The sequence below is a fragment of the Acipenser ruthenus genome, chromosome 32 (assembly GCF_902713425.1).
Source record: "Acipenser ruthenus chromosome 32, fAciRut3.2 maternal haplotype, whole genome shotgun sequence".
Lineage (NCBI taxonomy): Eukaryota > Metazoa > Chordata > Actinopteri > Acipenseriformes > Acipenseridae > Acipenser > Acipenser ruthenus.
In genome coordinates this window covers 3,878,889-3,897,500 of record NC_081220.1, presented here as the reverse complement: position 1 = coordinate 3,897,500, position 18,612 = coordinate 3,878,889, and the positions used below count along the sequence as shown (strand labels likewise).

The 18,612-nt window shown below is 44.6% G+C and overlaps 1 protein-coding gene across 1 annotated transcript in view; it reads right to left on the bottom strand.

Annotated features, from left to right (window-relative positions):
* The window catches only part of LOC117395175 (ankyrin repeat and death domain-containing protein 1A-like), a 44,296-nt gene that overhangs the window by 14,257 nt on the left and 11,427 nt on the right, over positions 1-18,612 (bottom strand). Inside the window, exons 3-9 of the mRNA XM_059006195.1 lie at positions 12,857-12,955; positions 12,446-12,544; positions 11,873-11,977; positions 10,613-10,711; positions 10,020-10,115; positions 1,875-1,967; positions 617-715 (exon numbers count right to left, since the gene is read on the bottom strand). Coding sequence (XP_058862178.1) covers positions 617-715; positions 1,875-1,967; positions 10,020-10,115; positions 10,613-10,711; positions 11,873-11,977; positions 12,446-12,544; positions 12,857-12,955 — 690 coding nt within the window. The remainder of the gene's footprint in view (positions 1-616; positions 716-1,874; positions 1,968-10,019; positions 10,116-10,612; positions 10,712-11,872; positions 11,978-12,445; positions 12,545-12,856; positions 12,956-18,612) is intronic.

Here is an 18,612-nt window from a genome sequence, read left to right as displayed (position 1 = left end):
AGCACAGGGTAGTGAGACACAGCACAGGGTAGTGACGGTGCAGCACAGGGTAGTGAGACACAGCACAGGGTAGTGAGGCACAGCAGAGGGTAGTGACGGTGCAGCACCTGACAGCATTATAAAGCGCTCTTTATGCTAGACTCTATTCTCAAAGCAAGGAGTTTTGGCCATTGTTAACAGAAACACAGTACAGGATAAAGACCATACAGGGATATTTAATGGGACACACATGTCAAATAGTTAAGCAAAAGGGTTCAGACAGACTTTCTAAGTCTAAGTGCAATCAATCCAGTGTTACACAGAGTAGAAAGATAGCTGATGGCTGTTTATCAGTCATGCATTTTTCTTACAAAGTGCAGTCTGCTTTTAAACGGCATATGGGTAAAGTGGCAGGTAATCTGTTTGTTTCGCTGTCTGAATGTAAACATGCGTTTCAATGGTATGCCTGCAGAGTAATGAATACAGACAGGAGGACAGAGGCAGTCCTGTAGTAAGACCTCAGCTTGTACAGTCAGGTGTGTGTGTGTGTGTGTGTGTGTGTGTGTGTGTGTGTGTGTGTGTGTGTGTGTGTGTGTGTGTGTGTGTGTGTCTGTGTGTGTGTGTGTGTGTCTCTTACCTCTGTGGAAGAGTTGAGTTGTGAGCCTCTCTGCAGCAGCAGCCTGCAGATCTCCACGTGGCCCTGCTCCACTGCGCAGTGCAGAGCGCTGTAGCCTTTCTGAAAAGCATGCAAGCACACTTAACTCACTGCCATTTACTTCACCGTTCAATTACATTTTAAAGTTACAGCTGCGGTCAAAAGTATTGCATCACCTAGAATTTTAGGATTTGAGACAGAATTAAAAATAAAAAATAAACTATATGAACATAATATACATGATGTAATCAAAGAAACTACAAAATGATCCAGCAAAAGTCTACCGGAAGCCTTGTTCAGTATTTCATGTTAGATTTCAAAATGTCACAGTTTTCATTAAGTATACAGAATACTACAAAGTGGTGTGTAATTCAATATGTTAACGTAACATTATTCAGCAGGCTTCAACTTTATGTAGCAAAATGAGTTCATTCTAGGGTGATGCAAAACTTTTGCCCAGAGCTGTAGTTTCAAATGTCATTTGCATAGCTTTCTACACCCTTTCCTATGTTGTGTGTTTGAATCACACCGACTGGTCCTGGGTTCTCCTGCTCCAATATTAAGGTCCTATCATTGATCTCTGAATCTGCCTTTGAGATGCTCTGAGCAGTCTGGAGAATCCCAGCCTTCCTCATCCCATTCAAATCATCTGATTACTTTATAGATACAGCTGTGGCCAAAAGCTTTGCATCACCTTGCAGAATTAACACAAATTGCTTCATGAAGTCGAATGAAACATGATGAATAAAGTTATGTTAACATATTGAATTCTAATAGTTTTCCATATACTCAACGCAAAATGTGACATTTTCAAAATCTAACATGAAATACTGTTCTACTATTATGGCTTCCAGTAGACGTTGCGATAAATGTTGTAGTTTCTTTGATTACACGATGTTAAATAAAATCTGTAAATTATGTCCATATAGTTTATTTATATTATTTTATTGCGTCTCAATTCTAAAATTCGAGGTGATGTAAAAATGTTGGCCGCAGCTGTACACAGACGGAGAGTAGCTGGGGCTGACGGAGTTGAAAGGTCACATTGTCACATGATCTGAATGGAATGAGGCAGGCTGTTTAGTCCCGGCATTTCGAATTCTCCAGACAAGCTCAGAATCAAAGGCAGATTTGGGCTGCAGCTATAATACCTTCAAATAACTCAATATTGGAGCAACACATATTTGACCCAGTACGAGTCAACAGAAGCATAAAGAAAGAAGCCCTGAAGGTGACTCACATCACACAGAGCACTGAGGCTGCAGTCCAGCAGAGCTTCCACGCACTGGTAATGCCCTCCTTCTGCAGCCAGGTGCAGCGCCGTCTGCCCATCCTGTAGGTCACAGCGACACCTCAACACTCCACACACCCTCTATGAAAGAGCGAGGGCTCTATAGGACTGGAAACCTGCCACAAGTGAAACGTTTCCTCTGGAGCTTGTTTTACCTTCACTGGAACTACCACAGGGGGGTCTGCAGAAATGAACTGTTTCACTCAATTTTCAAGTCAAATAACAAAGACAGAATAACTAAAACAGAGGTCGGAGAACCATAAGGGCAAACTCAGACCACAACAGGGTCTCATCTGAAGTGCTTTTTAAAACCCAAAAAGTAATGACTAAAGCGAAGGTTTACAATTTTAGTCTACAGGTAACCAGTGTCTGAGGCAGATAGGTAAGTTTCTGCTTCAAGTAATTTTAAATTAACTACATTCAGTAACATTGTAAGGTGGTGTTGAATTAGGTGAGGTAGTGTGTGATTAGTACCAGGTGAGTGTGGTTAAATTGAATAGAAGTTGATTTGCTATTTGATTGGTTTCCACACAGTTTAGTTGTTTCTTTTCCCACCCAGTTGTTATATTAATCAGGCAGGCTATTTCTGCACCAGCATGAAGTGCCAGCAAACAGAAGAGCCTCAACAAAAGAGCCGGGAGTCTAACTGTGGGAGTCCAGCGAGGGGAGGCCTGCGCCGAGACGCTGTTCGACTAGATCCGAACCTAAAAGTGCTCTGTAAGATGCCATCTACTAGTCAGGTCTGTACCCTCCACCCCACCGCTCCCACTGTGCCTATTTGTCTCGTCTGTCCTGCTATGACTGTCTCTCACATCCCTGTTCTGTCCTCTCGTCCTCGTCCTCTGCCCTCTCTCCACCGCTGCTCATCCAACCCCTCTAACCTCATCCCTCTGCCTCTCCCCCCCTCCCGCACACTCTCTGGTGCACTCTGGAACTGTCACTCTTCTGCTAACAAAGCTGATTTCATCTCTGCCTTTGCCTCCCACCTCTCTCTTGATTTCCTTGCTCTCACTGAAACCTGGCTGTCCCCTGATAACACTGTAACTCCTGCCGCCCTGTCCTCTCTCTATGTCCCATACACCTCGTCTCACTGGACGGGGAGGTGGGACTGGTCTTCTCCTCTCTCCCTCCTTACTCTTTTCTGTCCCCACCGACCTCTCCTCACTCTCTGTTAACACCTTTGAATTTCATGATGTCCAACTAACCTCTCCCTGTCAACTCCTGCTAATTGTACTGTACTGTCCCCCTGGGCCTCTCGCTCACTTTCTAGATGAACTCGACTATCTACTCTCTACTCTCTGTCCGCTCCATCTCATCCAGAACTCCGCTGTTCTCCTGGTGTTCTCTCTGCCTCGCTTCTCCCATGCAACTCCACTGCTCCAATCACTCCACTGGCTCCCGATCACCGCTCGCATCCAGTTCAAGACTCTTGTACTAGCCTACAGATGCCTTGACCAGACTGCACCCAGCTACCTCCAGACCCTCATCTCTCCCTACACCCCCACTCGACCTCTCCGCTCCTCCTGCACTAGAAGACTGGCTCTACCTCCTCTACACTCCCCTGCCTCCAGAGCCCGCTCCTTCTCCACTCACTCCCCGCAGTGGTGGAATAACCTTCCTACAGATGTCAGGACTGCCCAGTCCCTGACCACCTTCCGGCGCCTCCTCAAGACTCACCTCTTCAGACAGCACCTGTAGAACTCCTCTTTTTTTCCCTCTGGACACTTATCACTCTTCCTTAAATGCGCTTTACTTGCTCTTATCTGCCCCCTATTTTTTTGTGTTTAATCCTGTACTTTAGAGTACTCTAATCTGTCAAGTGTTATTTAATCTGTAGTATTTTGTATTTAATTATAACCTAACAGAACAGTAGATTGGAGTAAAATATAGAAAACATCCACGGAAAAAGAAAGGCTATTTTTTAAAAATGTGGTACTAGAGGCGCAAAACAATTACATCCCAAAAGTAGACAAATCTAAATCTAAAACAAAATGGCAAAAATGGTTTAATAGATCCATTAAAAAAATATATTCAGTGAAAAAAGGCACTTTACAGAGCGTTTAAAAGAACAAGAACCAAGTAGACAGAAAGAGCACTTGGAACTGCAAACACAAGTCAAAAAGGAAGTTAGAAAGGCCAAGATAGAGAGAGAAATGAACGTTGTTAAGGGGGCTGTAGGAGGGCAATTGCCCTGCACGTGTGTTTAGTGTTGGTATAATTTGTATGGGGAAATGGGTTTATTGTGTGTCCTTTTGGAGTTGATTTGTTTAATTGAATTATTGTTTTACAGAGGGGCGCTCGATTGAGACTTGCTAAAGTAATGTTAAAACTTTACAATGCATTAGTAAGACCTCATCTAGAATACTGTGTTCATTTCTGGTCACCTCGTTACAGAAAGGATATTGCTGCTCTGGAAAGAGTGCAAAGAAGAGCGACCAGAATTATCCCAGGTTTAAAAGGCATGTCGTATGCAGACAGGCTAAAATAATTGAATCTATTCAGTCTTGAACAACTACGCGGCGATCTGATTCAAGCATTTAAAATTCTAAAAGTTATTGACAATGTCGATCCAAGGGACTTTTTTGACCTGAAAAAAGAAACAAGGACCAGGGGTCACAAATGGAGATTAGATAAAGGTGCATTCAGAACAGAAAATAGGAGGCACTTTTTTACACAAATTGTGAAAGTCTGGAACCAACTCCCCAGTAATGTTGTTGAAGCTGACACCCTGAGATCCTTCAAGAAGCTGCTTAATGAGATTCTGGGATCAATAAGCTACTAACAACCAAACGAGCAAGATGGGCTGAATGGCCTCCTCTCGTTTGTAAACTTTCTTGTGTCTCAGATCCTATGCAGAGCTGAATTTGAAGGCAGTTGTTCCTGCTTTCATAAGAAAGAACATAAGAACATAAGAACATAAGAAAGTTTACAAACGAGAGGAGGCCATTTAGCCCATCTTGCTCGTTGTTCAATACTAGTGCCAGTCTGCATCTCCAGTATGTTGTTCAATGGGAGTGCCAGTCTGTGTCTCCAGTATGTTGTTCAATGGGAGTGCCAGTCTGCGTCTCCAGTATGTTGTTCAATGAGAGTGCCAGTCTGTATCTCCAGTATGTTGTTCAATGGGAGTGCCAGTCTGCATCTCCAGTATGTTGTTCAATGGGAGTGCCAGTCTGCATCTCCAGTATGTTGTTCAATACGAGTGCCAGCCTGAATCTCCAGTATGTTGTTTGGCATTTTGAGATGTGGTAGAGATTAAAACATTAAAACGGGTTGCAAAGTAGACCTTAAATTGAGACAAAACTACACAAGTAGGCCTACACAGGACACATAGAAAAAATAAAATGGCAACAGACAAGTGCAGTACTGCAGATCACCCCCCTGTGGTAGTTCCACTGTAAATATTTCATTTTTGGCTGTTACTTGTAGGATAAATTGTATCCTCGCTTTCCTCTGTAACCCTGACAGTAAAGGACCCAGGTAAGCTCCTGTGCAGCCCTGACAGTAAAGGACCCTGGTAAGCTCCTGTGTAACCCTGACAGTAAAGGACCCTGGTAAGCTCCTGTGTAACCCTGACAGTAAAGGACCCTGGTAAGCTCCTGTGTAACCCTGACAGTAAAGGACCCTGGTAAGCTCCTGGGTAACCCTGACAGTAAAGGACCCTGGTAAGCTCCTGTGCAGCCCTGACAGTAAAGGACCCTGGTAAGCTCCTGTGTAACCCTGACAGTAAAGGACCCTGGTAAGCTCCTGTGTAACCCTGACAGTAAAGGACCCTGGTAAGCTCCTGTGCAGCCCTGACAGTAAAGGACCCTGGTAAGCTCCTGTGTAACCCTGACAGTAAAGGACCCTGGTAAGCTCCTGTGTAACCCTGCCAGTAAAGGACCCTGGTAAGCTCCTGTGTAACCCTGACAGTAAAGGACCCTGGTAAGCTCCTGTGCAGCCCTGACAGTAAAGGACCCTGGTAAGCTCCTGTGTAACCCTGACAGTAAAGGACCCTGGTAAGCTCCTGTGTAACCCTGACAGTAAAGGACCCTGGTAAGCTCCTGTGCAGACCTGACAGTAAAGGACCCTGGTAAGCTCCTGTGTAACCCTGACAGTAAAGGACCCTGGTAAGCTCCTGTGCAGCCCTGACAGTAAAGGACCCTGGTAAGCTCCTGTGCAGCCCTGACAGTAAAGGACCCTGGTAAGCTCCTGTGTAACCCTGACAGTAAAAGACCCTGGTAAGCTCCTGTGTAACCCTGACAGTAAAGGACCCTGGTAAGCTCCTGTGTAACCCTGACAGTAAAGGACCCTGGTAAGCTCCTGTGTAACCCTGACAGTAAAGGACCCTGGTAAGCTCCTGTGTAACCCTGACTGGTAAGCTCCTGTGCAGCCCTGACAGTAAAGGACTGTGGCAATGTGCCCCGCCCCTGTGTGCATTTGTGTGATCTGTGTTGTATGTTGGATGTTGCGTGTGTTAATGTCGGTGTATAGATTGGTACACGGGATATAAACGGGTCTGTGTTTCACGTGTATTTAAAAAGTGTAGATTTGTATTTAGGCACGAGGAGAGCACAAATCACTTCACGTGCTGGTTAAATGTAATATGTGAGCACGGGGTTGCACAGAATTAATTCACGTGCTGGGATTCAAGTGAATAATTAATTAGTAATTGAATCCCAGCACAATAGTATATATAGACGCACATTTCTTGCACTCAGGGTTGGGTGTTCGGAAGAGGAGAACGGGTGAGAGAGAGAGGAGAGAGTTAAAGCAGTAAAAACGTAAAGTGTTTGTTCTCACCGTGTCTGTTTGTCTGTCCGTGCACCGTTTGTTTAGTGTTAGTCCGTTTTGTATGTCTGTTTATTTTGGCGCAAGTGCCGTGTCCTGTGTTTTTGTGCTGTTTGAAACCTTTTATTTTGTTAATAAACGCTGAGTGCAGCCATTGCACTCAGCTCATCATCACCACCGTCTCTGTCTGTGTATTCCTCTCTGGTCTGACGCCACCCACTCTGGCCGTCTTTGTGACACGTGGTGTCCTGCGTGGGATCGACAGCGCCTCCAGGACTCAGGCCAGAGCAGGAACCGCAGTTTGGATTTAAAAAAGAAAAAAAAAAAAAAAAAATGGCAGAAGACGCCATCAAAATGCGGGACTGGATGCTGGAAAATGCTGGGCTGGAGGCCCAGTCTATCCCAGTAGTCGTCCAGTTCCTGGAGTTTATGGATAGGGAACGATGGGAGGCTTATGCAAGGGAACAGACCGTAAGCACCTGGGAGGAAGGTGTGGGGTTGGTCCTCAGCTACCTGGAGGCAATGATAAACGGAACAGCAGCCCAGGTAGCAGGACCACCAGCAGAGGAGTACCTGCTGTCCCCATCTCCACCAGCAGAGGGTGAATGCCTGCTGGTTTTGGGTCCACAGCCCAAGCGGGAGGAGCCCGAACGTCCTACGCCTGAGCGGGAGGAGCCCGAACGTCCTATGCCTGAGTGGGAGGAGCCCGAACGTCCTACGTCTGAGTGGGAGGAGCCCGAACGTCCTACGCCTGAGTGGGAGGAGCCCGAACGTCCTACGCCTGAGTGGGGGGAGCCCGAACGTCCACAGCCCAAAAGGGAGGAGTCGGTGCGTCCACAGCCCAACAGGGAGGAGTCGGTGCGTCCACAGCCCAACAGGGAGGAGTCGGTGCGTCCACAGCCCAACAGGGAGGAGTCGGGGCGTCCACAGCCCAAAAGGGAGGAGTCGGTGCGTCCACAGCCCGAAGAGAGGGAAGTCGGGGCTTCCACAGCCCTAGGACCCAAGCTGCCAGCAGAGGGTGAATACCTGCTGGTCCCACCTCCACCAGCAGAGGGTGAATGCCTGCTGGTTCCACCTCCACCGCAGTGGGAGGACTGCTTGCCCCTCCCACCTCCACCAGCAGAGGGTGAATACCTGCTGGTTCCACCTCCACCAGGAGCAGAGGAGCTGGAGCTGCCTCTGCCTCCACCACCGCCAGGAGCAGAGGAGCTGGAGCTGCCTCTGCCTCCACCACCTCCAGGAGCAGAGGAGCAGGAGCTGCCTCTGCCTCCGCCACCACCACCGGAAGGAGCAGAGGAGCAGGAGCTGCCTCTGCCACTTCCAGGAGCAGAGGAGCAGGAGCTGCCTCTGCCTCCACCACCGCCAGAAGCAGAACAGCAGGAGCTGTCTCTGCTTCCCGTACTTCCACCACGGGGAGTACGGTGGCCGGAGCCCCAGAAAGGGGAGCTGTCGGCCACAAAGAAGGGGGAGGAAGTCTGGAGACCACCAACCCCAGCAGCAGTTTCGCTGCCAGAGATCGTGGGGGAGGTCCGGAGACCTGCTCCCACTGCAGCTTCTTCGCTGCCGGCAGTACTGTGGTCGGAGCCCCACCAAGGGGAGCTACCGGCTACGAAGGAAGGGGGTGAGGTCAGGAGACCAGCATCCCCTGCAGCAAGTTCGCTGCAAGCATGGACCAGCAGGCTGTCAGCCGTGCCACTACCGGCAGGGGTGCTGACAGCATTGCCAGCCAAGGGCCCACTGAAGCCTCCCTTCCCAGCCCGAGACTTTGTCCTGGACTGCTGGATTTTTAAGGGGGGAGGTGGCCGTTGAGGCCATGTGTGCTGCGCACAAGGGGGGGTATATGTGGCAATGTGCCCCGCCCCTGTGTGCATTTGTGTGATCTGTGTTGTATGTTGGATGTTGCGTGTGTTAATGTCGGTGTATAGATTGGTACACGGGATATAAACGGGTCTGTGTTTCACGTGTATTTAAAAAGTGTAGATTTGTATTTAGGCACGAGGAGAGCACAAATCACTTCACGTGCTGGTTAAATGTAATATGTGAGCACGGGGTTGCACAGAATTAATTCACGTGCTGGGATTCAAGTGAATAATTAATTAGTAATTGAATCCCAGCACAATAGTATATATAGACGCACATTTCTTGCACTCAGGGTTGGGTGTTCGGAAGAGGAGAACGGGTGAGAGAGAGAGAGGAGAGTTAAAGCAGTAAAAACGTAAAGTGTTTGTTCTCACCGTGTCTGTTTGTCTGTCCGTGCACCGTTTGTTTAGTGTTAGTCCGTTTTGTATGTCTGTTTATTTTGGCGCAAGTGCCGTGTCCCGTGTTTTTGTGCTGTTTGAAACCTTTTATTTTGTTAATAAACGCTGAGTGCAGCCATTGCACTCAGCTCATCATCACCACCGTCTCTGTCTGTGTATTCCTCTCTGGTCTGACGCCACCCACTCTGGCCGTCTTTGTGACAGGACCCTGGTAAGCTCCTGTGCAGCCCTGACAGTAAAGGACCCTGGTAAGCTCCTGTGTAACCCTGACAGTAAAGGACCCTGGTAAGCTCCTGTGTAACCCTGACAGTAAAGGACCCTGGTAAGCTCCTGTGTAACCCTGACAGTAAAGGACCCTGGTAGCTCCTGTGTAACCCTGACAGTAAAGGACCCTGGTAAGCTCCTGTGTAACCCTGACAGTAAAGGACCCTGGTAAGCTCCTGTGCAGCCCTGACAGTAAAGGACCCTGGTAAGCTCCTGTGCAGCCCTGACAGTAAAGGACCCTGGTAAGCTCCTGTGCAACCCTGACAGTAAAGGACCCTGGTAAGCTCCTGTGTAACCCTGACAGTAAAGGACCCTGGTAAGCTCCTGTGTAACCCTGACAGTAAAGGACCCTGGTAAGCTCCTGTGTAACCCTGACAGTAAAGGACCCTGGTAAGCTCCTGTGCAGACCTGACAGTAAAGGACCCTGGTAAGCTCCTGTGCAGCCCTGACAGTAAAGGACCCTGGTAAGCTCCTGTGTAACCCTGACAGTAAAGGACCCTGGTAAGCTCCTGTGTAACCCTGACAGTAAAGGACCCTGGTAAGCTCCTGTGTAACCCTGACAGTAAAGGACCCTGGTAAGCTCCTGTGTAACCCTGACAGTAAAGGACCCTGGTAAGCTCCTGTGTAACCCTGACAGTAAAGGACCCTGGTAAGCTCCTGTGTAACCCTGACAGTAAAGGACCCTGGTAAGCTCCTGTGTAACCCTGACAGTAAAGGACCGTGGTGAGCTTGCAGAGATGGGTGCAGGTATTCAGGGGGTGTTCAGCTCTGATTCAGATCTGGAGACAGAGAGAGAGGCACTGACCTGGTTTCTTGCTCTGGGATCCATCACCTCTATTAATTCATGCAGCACCAGAGCAAAGCCATTCTTCGCTGCGAGATGAAGCCCATTGTTTTGTTCCTGGATAGAAATGTGACCTGATTAGTATTCTCTTCAGGGCAGTCCTGTGAGTGTGTGTGCTAATGCCAGGGTGCCATATAGAGCACTGTATAAGGTCAACTAGAACAAAAACAAAGCATATGCTGGGGCAGGATCAAAGGAGAATGTTAGATATTACTTTTTAAAAATGTAATCATGAAAAGTAATCTGACTACTTTTCAGGGTCAAAAGTAACAGAGATTACTTTTTTTACTTCAATTGGAAATTGTGTAGAATCTGCAGTTTTCCTTAAGTATCTTGGGTTATTTTCTCTACCTAACTAAAACTCTTTGTAAAACTCAAGTACAAAACTCTTAGTGCTACGATTGGATATATAATTTTGAAACTAATAAAATGCAATAAGTAATTAGTAGTATACTGTATAACTTCTATAAGAAAGTAATCAGTAACTCCAAGTACATTACTTTTTCAAAGTAATATTATCATCCCGAGGAGGGGAGCTGTACCTCAAGGCTTACCTGGTCTGTCACTGTGATGTCACAGCCAAGCCCCAGGAAGCACTGCACCACGGGTAGTCTCCCATTCTCCGCAGCGAGCAGGAATGGAGTTTTACTGAGCTGCCAACAAACAAACACAGTTACAGCTTCCTTTGTGCACAATTACTTTCCAATTAAATACTGCAGCATTCAGTTAGGGGATTCTTGCCTCGCGCCGGAGCCAGTGCTCCTTGTGGAATCCCCAGTGACTTTGCACAGCCAGGACCTCTTCGCTCCACTGACTGTGTGACTCTCCCTGCACACCACGCGGCCATGCCTTTACCAGGGGAGACACTCAGGGACCCCTGCACTCCCTGACTGTGTGACTCACCCTGCACACCACGCGGCCGTGCCTTTACCAGGGGAGACCCTCGGGGACCCCTGCACTCCCTGACTGTGTGACTCACCCTGCACACCACGCGGCCTTGCCTTTACCAGGGGAGACCCTCGGGGACCCCTGCACTCCCCTGACTGTGTGACTCACCCTGCACACCACGCGGCCGTGCCTTTAGCAGAGGAGACCCTCGGGGAGCCCTGTGCTCCCCTGACTGTGTGACTCACCCTGCACACCACATGGCCATGCCTTTACCAGGGGAGACTTTCTGATTACAGGCATGTCTAACTGAACGCAGTAGGGATTCAAGGAAATACATGCACATGGATTAGGGAGTGGTTAACATGTAGAGAACAGAAAGTACTGATTAGAGGAGAAACCTCAAAATGGAGCGAGGTGACCAGTGGTGTACCACAGGGATCAGTATTAGGTCCTCTGATATTCCTAATCTACATTAATGATTTAGATTCTGGTATAGTAAGCAAACTTGTTAAATTTGCAGACGACACAAAAATAGGAGGAGTGGCAAACACTGTTGCAGCAGAAAAGGTCATTCAAAATGACCTAGACAGCATTCAAAACTGGGTAGACACATGGCAAATGACATTTAATAGAGAAAAGTGAAGCTGCTTGATGAGATTCTGGGATAAATAAGCTACTAACAACCAAACGAGCAAGATGGGCCGAATGGCTTCCTCTCGTTTGTAAACTTTCTTATGTTCTTATGAAGGTCTCACAGCCATGCGGTTTCCTCTGAAGGTCTCACACAGCTATGCGGTTTCCTCTGAAGGTCTCACAGCCATACGCTTTCCTCTGAAGGTCTCACAGCCATGTGCTTTCCTCTGAAGGGCTCACAGCCATGCAGTTTCCTCTGAAGGTCTCACACAGACATGGGATTTGCCTCTCACCTTGTCCATCTTGTCCAGGGGCATCTCATCCAGGTCCCCCAGTATGTAGTTGATGATGTCTAAGTGGCCCATAGCAGCGGCGCAGTGCAGCAGACCCTGCCCTGTCTGTGACAAACACACAAGCACAGACATATCACATTGCTGATAGACTGCCATTCACAGGGACATTATGCACACGTTATAGCAAACACGTATCTTCATTTTAAAACCGAAATCTGGTTACACTAAGTTCAAGAAATTTTCAGTTTGCATGTCACAGCCTAAGCGATCCATATCTAAAATAAAGCCTAAAAACACATTTGTTCGGTTTATAACAGTGATAATACCCTCCGCAGTGGTCATTGCCTGTAGATAACTGACCTTGTCTTTCAGTAAGTTGCCGTGGTTAATTATCAAGCAGGTAATGATGGATGCGTCAGACATTGCACAATAAGCAGTCATTTGTATTAGTAATGACACAGACACTTCACTGAAATGAAGGGCTTGTAAATGAACAGGGTTCACAGTAACTAGGTTCTCAAGTTTTCCAGTTCTGGTGCCTGGAATGAAAAGGACTGCAGTGGAGCAGAGTACCGAGTTCTCGTGTGTGACGGTGGCTCCAGCGTTCACCAGCATCTGCAGGATTCGGATGTGCCCAAACCAGGCCGAGTACATGGCTGGAGTCATCCCAAACTAAAAGGAAAGAACATGGGAAAACACGTCACTGAAAGAGGTGTGTGTGGGGAGCAGGAGCCACAGCAGCAGAGGCAGTCCTGCAGGTCAGGCTGCTTCAGGAGGCACCAGAGTGGATCAGCCATGGCAACAGAGAGCTGGGGCCGTAGTGATGGACAGAGTGGAGAGAGGGTTAGAGAGGCTCAGTAATATGAATGACTGAATGGATCCCTTGTGGAGTCTATACAATGTTGTGTCAAGGCTATGATCAGGGCAAACAGCAGCCCAGCCCCTGAGCCAGGATGTCTGATGGAATGAGATCCCCTGACCCACCTTGTCCTCCAGGTCCACAATGGCTTTGTAGTGGATCAGGGTCTGGACTGTCAGCTCGTGGCCTCTTGCAGAGGCCCAGTGAAGAGCAGCTCGATTTGCCTGCCTCAAGAAATCAACACACTGCAGTCAAAAAGACAGCAATACACTACAGAAATCAACACACTGCAGTCAAACACACAGCAATACACTACAGAAATCAACACACTGCAGTCAAACACACAGCAATACACTACAGAAATCAACACACTGCAGTCAAACACGCAGCAATACACTACAGAAATCAACACACTGCAGTCAAACAACAGCAATACACTACAGAAATCAACACACTGCAGTCAAACACGCAGCAATACACTACAGAAATCAACACACTGCAGTCAAACACACAGCAATACACTACAGAAATCAACACACTGCAGTCAAACACACAGCAATACACTACAGAAATCAACACACTGCAGTCAAACACACAGCAATACACTACAGAAATCAACACACTGCAGTCAAACACGCAGCAATACACTACAGAAATCAACACACTGCAGTCAAACACACAGCAATACACTACAGAAATCAACACACTGCAGTCAAACACGCAGCAATACACTACAGAAATCAACACACTGCAGTCAAACACACAGGTATACACTACAGAAATCAACACACTGCGATCAAACACACAGCAATAAACTGAAGAGACCAACCTGTTCACATGGCAGCGATTTTCTGTTTCTGCAACTTCAGTAACATTTTCTTAAAGGTACCAGATATGTGTGTGTTTTGTTTTGATATCTGAACACTGGAATTAGGTGTGGTGTTTCATGCGCGGGTTGACATCTGTACACAGGGTAAGATGTACAGCTCCGGCCAAACGTTTTGCATCACCTAGAATTTTAGGATTTAGACATACTGATATATATATATATATATATATATATGAACATAATTTAGATCTTTTATTTACAGTTTTTCTCAATTGATTTGGCACATTTTTTAAAACAAAGTTCAATTTTCTCAAAACAGTTAACACAACCATTGCAACTCTTGATTTTTTTGCAAAACTATTAGTAAGTTCTCATTGTTTTCACACAAGTTGCAAAACCAAAAACACATTTTTGCAAAACACTTCACACAAAACTCTACATTAAGATAAACTTTCATGTGAGATTGCCTAGATGTCACATTTACAATTACATGTTCTCAATCTCAAGTACAATTATGTCAGGTGGATACATTCACAAAACACTTAAGCTAATGCAACTTGCTTAATTGTTCAATCATCAATCAGCCCTCCATTATGTATAAAAGGAGTCACATGTGAACTAAACTTTGTTGGTAAGCAATGGAGCAGGACCAAATACAGCAGGAGAGAGCTGGAGGAAGAGGAGGAGGTAGAGGGTAAGTCAGAAGAAGGATCTCGAATGACTTGAGGGCGACTATAATTGATTATGTCATCAATCGTGGTCTAACCTTGAGAAAGACTGGGCAGAGGGTCCAACCAAATGTGAACAGATCTACAGTAGCTTCAATCATTTGTAAATTCAAGAATGAAAATAGGTAAGTGGCCATTGCCAGGTATGAACCACTACTGTGAATTGTACATTGCTGTATATTACAGTACACAATGGTTTTGAAAAATTATACAGTAATTTGTTCAGTAACAATTTACATTAACTCTACCTTCATAACACATTCATAATGCACTCAAAAAGCATTACATTACAGTTACGTAGAGCGTTATGAATGCTTTATGGTAACGATTTATATTAACTCTACCATATAACTTGTTATGTGGCTATTATGTAATAAACAAAAGAACATATTCATGTATGTATCATGAACCATTCAGGATGGATTCATAAGCTTATGAATGCATTATGAATGCATTATGAAGGTAGAGTTAATGTAAATCGTTACCATTTGTTCTCTGTTTTTCCCAATTATACTGTAATTTTCTCAATTGAATACTTTGTTCCCATTCATTTTTAGAATGGATAAAAGACCACCTTCAGGGGGAAGAGGACGGCTCTTCACTGAGCAACAAGAAACAGCAATAGTAGATATGTCATCCAAAACAATGAGATCAGTTTGAAAAATATACAGCAGAGAATCATCCAGGACAATGAAGTTTTCACCAACATTCATCATTGTAGTTTAGCCACAATTGATCGTGTCCTGAAAAGGAATGCCGTCCGAATGAAGCAGGTCTACAGGGTGCCATTCGAAAGAAACTCTGCCAGAGTGAAGGAGGCAAGGTTTCAGTATGTTCAAGTAAGTAATGTTCTGTATTCCTCTCTGTTCAACTGCATACATGACACCGTAAACTACCTAACTACCTTGTTTTTTTATGTACTGTGAAATTACTGTATTTTGGAAGGTTTAATGTTACTACCATAATTACTAACTGTACCGTATGTTCTCCTAGAGGATAATGGAGCTTGATGCCAGCCTCACTCATCACAAGCACGTTTACGTAGACGAGGCTGAATTCAACCTTACGAAGAAAAGACGAAGAGGGAGAAATGTCGTTGGTCAGTGCGCCACGGTGCAGGTCCCTGGTCAGCGTGGAGGGAATGTGACCATATGTGCAGTCATTTCAAGAAACGGGGTAGTGGCTCGTAATGCCGTTTTGGGCCCCTACAACACTTCCCTTCAATGGGAACCTCATTCCACCGGAAGAGTGAGAGCTGGAGGGGCTGGAATTGACTACGTTTGTTATAGTGTGGGACAATGTCCGTTTCCACCATGCAGCACTGGTGTCACAGACGGTTCGGGCACGTCCCTTTTGTGCTGTAAGCCATTAGATCCTTTTGCAAGTAAGGCCTTGGTTGCAAGGTTGTGCGGTTCTTTGATGGACCCAGATTCAGTTAAAATGTGTTTGCCCACTGACGATGGGAAAGAGAATGTGGGGATGGGAGCCCAGCTAACAAGATTGAAGTTTTTGCAGGTATCAGGCTTTTAAAGACTGTCACCCACACCTGTGAGCAGAAACTGACCCAAGACTGTCACAGCTACTGGAAGCAGGCTGATCTTTGGGATACAAATTGAACATTTGTGAAACTGCAACAAATATTGTAATGACTGTAATGTGTTTTAAAGTATATACAACCATTAGAAAATATTATTAGCAGATCTGTGTAAGGCCTGTGAGAAGGAGTTGGTCAGACTGACCTGCTGAAAGTTCCAAACCTCCCTTATCAGGAAAAGGCATATTTTTTAATTGGACTCAGAGTCTCAAAACATTCTGGTCCAGCGAGAGCGGAATGGCAGAATCTATGGAGCACAGTTAATATGCTAGAAGCAATCGAACTAGGTTTGATTATAGTAAAAAAAAACAAAAGTATTTAAATAAATAAGAAACCTAATATAATGACATTAAGTAAATGTATGAGCAGTCCTAAGTTTTAATATTCAAGGTTGCATTTGCTGCTAATTAAAATGAAGTAAAATAGAATTGCAGTTTATAAGAGATTGCTATATTGACATATCTGAATTACAACTACATGTTATAAAATAATTTAAGGTATGGACTGTAACTCTAACAGAAAACTTGCTGAAGAAATCCAGCTAATGTTGTAACCTCGTTCTTACCTGCTTGTGGTACAGGCAGTGTTGAAGATGACTCATTGGTGTTGGCCGATGAAGCAGGGATTTTTGATGGTCAGCGATTTAAATGCCAAGATCATCTCTATAATAAGCGATCTTGTTAATATTAATGAATGGAAATACCTTTCGGATAACAGAAGATAGGAGTTATCTTACAATAATCATTTTCTATCTATAACAGAAATGTATCAGAACCTGGCAGGAAGAGGTGGGAATGGAAAGCGCAGGACGTGTTAATATGTTAAGTTAGATATTGGTTTGAAATAATGAGTATTGAAAAATGCTTACGGTAGTGTTTCATATTAATCAACCCTAAAATTGGCAAAAAGCAGAGGTTGTCTTAAAACCTGCTTTGGCTGGATTTTGTATGAACAGTGAAGATGGTCAGACTTAGTTCAGTCACTGTAGCACCATGGCATTCTGGTATATTAATGCTAGCCTGTATTTAGATATAAATAACTGGACCTTCCATTAAAATCTTGAAAGATTTATCAATGGAGTAAAATAATATTACAATTTCTAGGAGCAACTGTTATACTGAAGTAACTTAACTAGAACTACATCTTATAATGCCATTTAAAGATAAACTAGTGAAAGAACATAGTAAAAGATTATTATAACAGAAGCATGGCGTTGACAATATTGCAACCATATTGTTGACATATCTGCGATAAAGTTCATTTAATTTAATCGATTTACGAATTAGTTTAGTTTCTCCAACTAAACAAAAAGTATTTAGACATTACTATATCAATTAAAATAAAGAATATACATGTGTAGTTTATATAAAGATTTTACTGCAGTAAGAAACAAAGGTATTTATTTACAGGGAAACTGTAAAGTGAAATATTTAGATGTTTGTCTCAGACACACAGTATAATTCTGGAAGGGCATTAGACCTTCAAAAAAGAAAGTTTAGTCTTTGGCACCTCAAAGCAGGATTCGGTGTTGGCTCTTAAAAGCGGGATTTGCCAACCTTGAATGATAACCAACGGAAGGTGCTTTAAGAAAGACAGAGTTGAACGGATCCTTCTAGAAAATATCATTAACTCAAAGATAGGAACTGTCAAGGCAGATTGAGGATCAGATTTAATTGGGACTCCTGATGTATTCAATGGAGGAAAAATCCTATAAAAACCAAAGTAAAACCCCAGTCAAGTATCGCTCAACTTTCTAACTACAAGTTGTGTGGTCCATGCTCTGAGGAGCTCTGAAAAACTGATTGCTGTTTGGTCGTATTCACAAGTCTCTGCCTTTTGAAGACAGTTCTTATTTTTCAAAATATCCGACAGCACACTACAATATACAGGAACGTAAGCATATATTTGAATTGAATATTTCATTTATGTTGATGCATTTTTATAAGGTATAGAAATTATGTTTTAAGAACATAAGAACATAAGAAGGTTTACAAACGAGAGGAGGCCATTCAGCCCATCTTGCTCGTTTGGTTGTTAGTAGCTTATTGATCCCAGAATCTCATTAAGCAGCTTCTTGAAGGATCCCAGGTTGTCAGCTTCAACAATATTACGGGGGAGTTGGTTCCAGACCCTCATAATTCTCTGTGTAAAAAAGTGCCTCTTATTTTCTGTTCTGAATGCCCCTTTATCTAATCTCCATTTGTGACCCCTGGTCCTTGTTTCTTTTTTCAGGTCAAAAAAGTCCCCTGGGTCGACATTGTCTATACCTTTTAGAATTTGGAATGCTTGAATCAGATCGCCGCGTAGTCTTCTTTGTTCAAGACTGAATAGATTCAATTATTTTAGCCTGTCTACATACGACATGCCTTTTAAACCCGGGATAATTCTGGTTGCTCTTCTTTTAGTCTTAAGAGAGTGATATATATATATTGAATGTTCTAGAATTTAGCGGTGGGCATTTTGAGCTTTTTGCATTTTATAGCCTAAGGGCTAAATATATGATAACCACATTTGTATTACTGTATTGAAGTACTAATGCTGTTAAACCTGTAAAGCACTGGATCGCCCACACTGCTTTTTACTTGGGATTTATGGTGGTCTGCGCAACCAACCAATCCAAGCATTTAATAAACTGAAAAGAGCACTACTACTGCTCTGATTTGTTAAAACTTCAAATCGAATGTGTCTGTGTGATTTTCTTGATTATTAAAAAGTCATCTGGACTGCAAG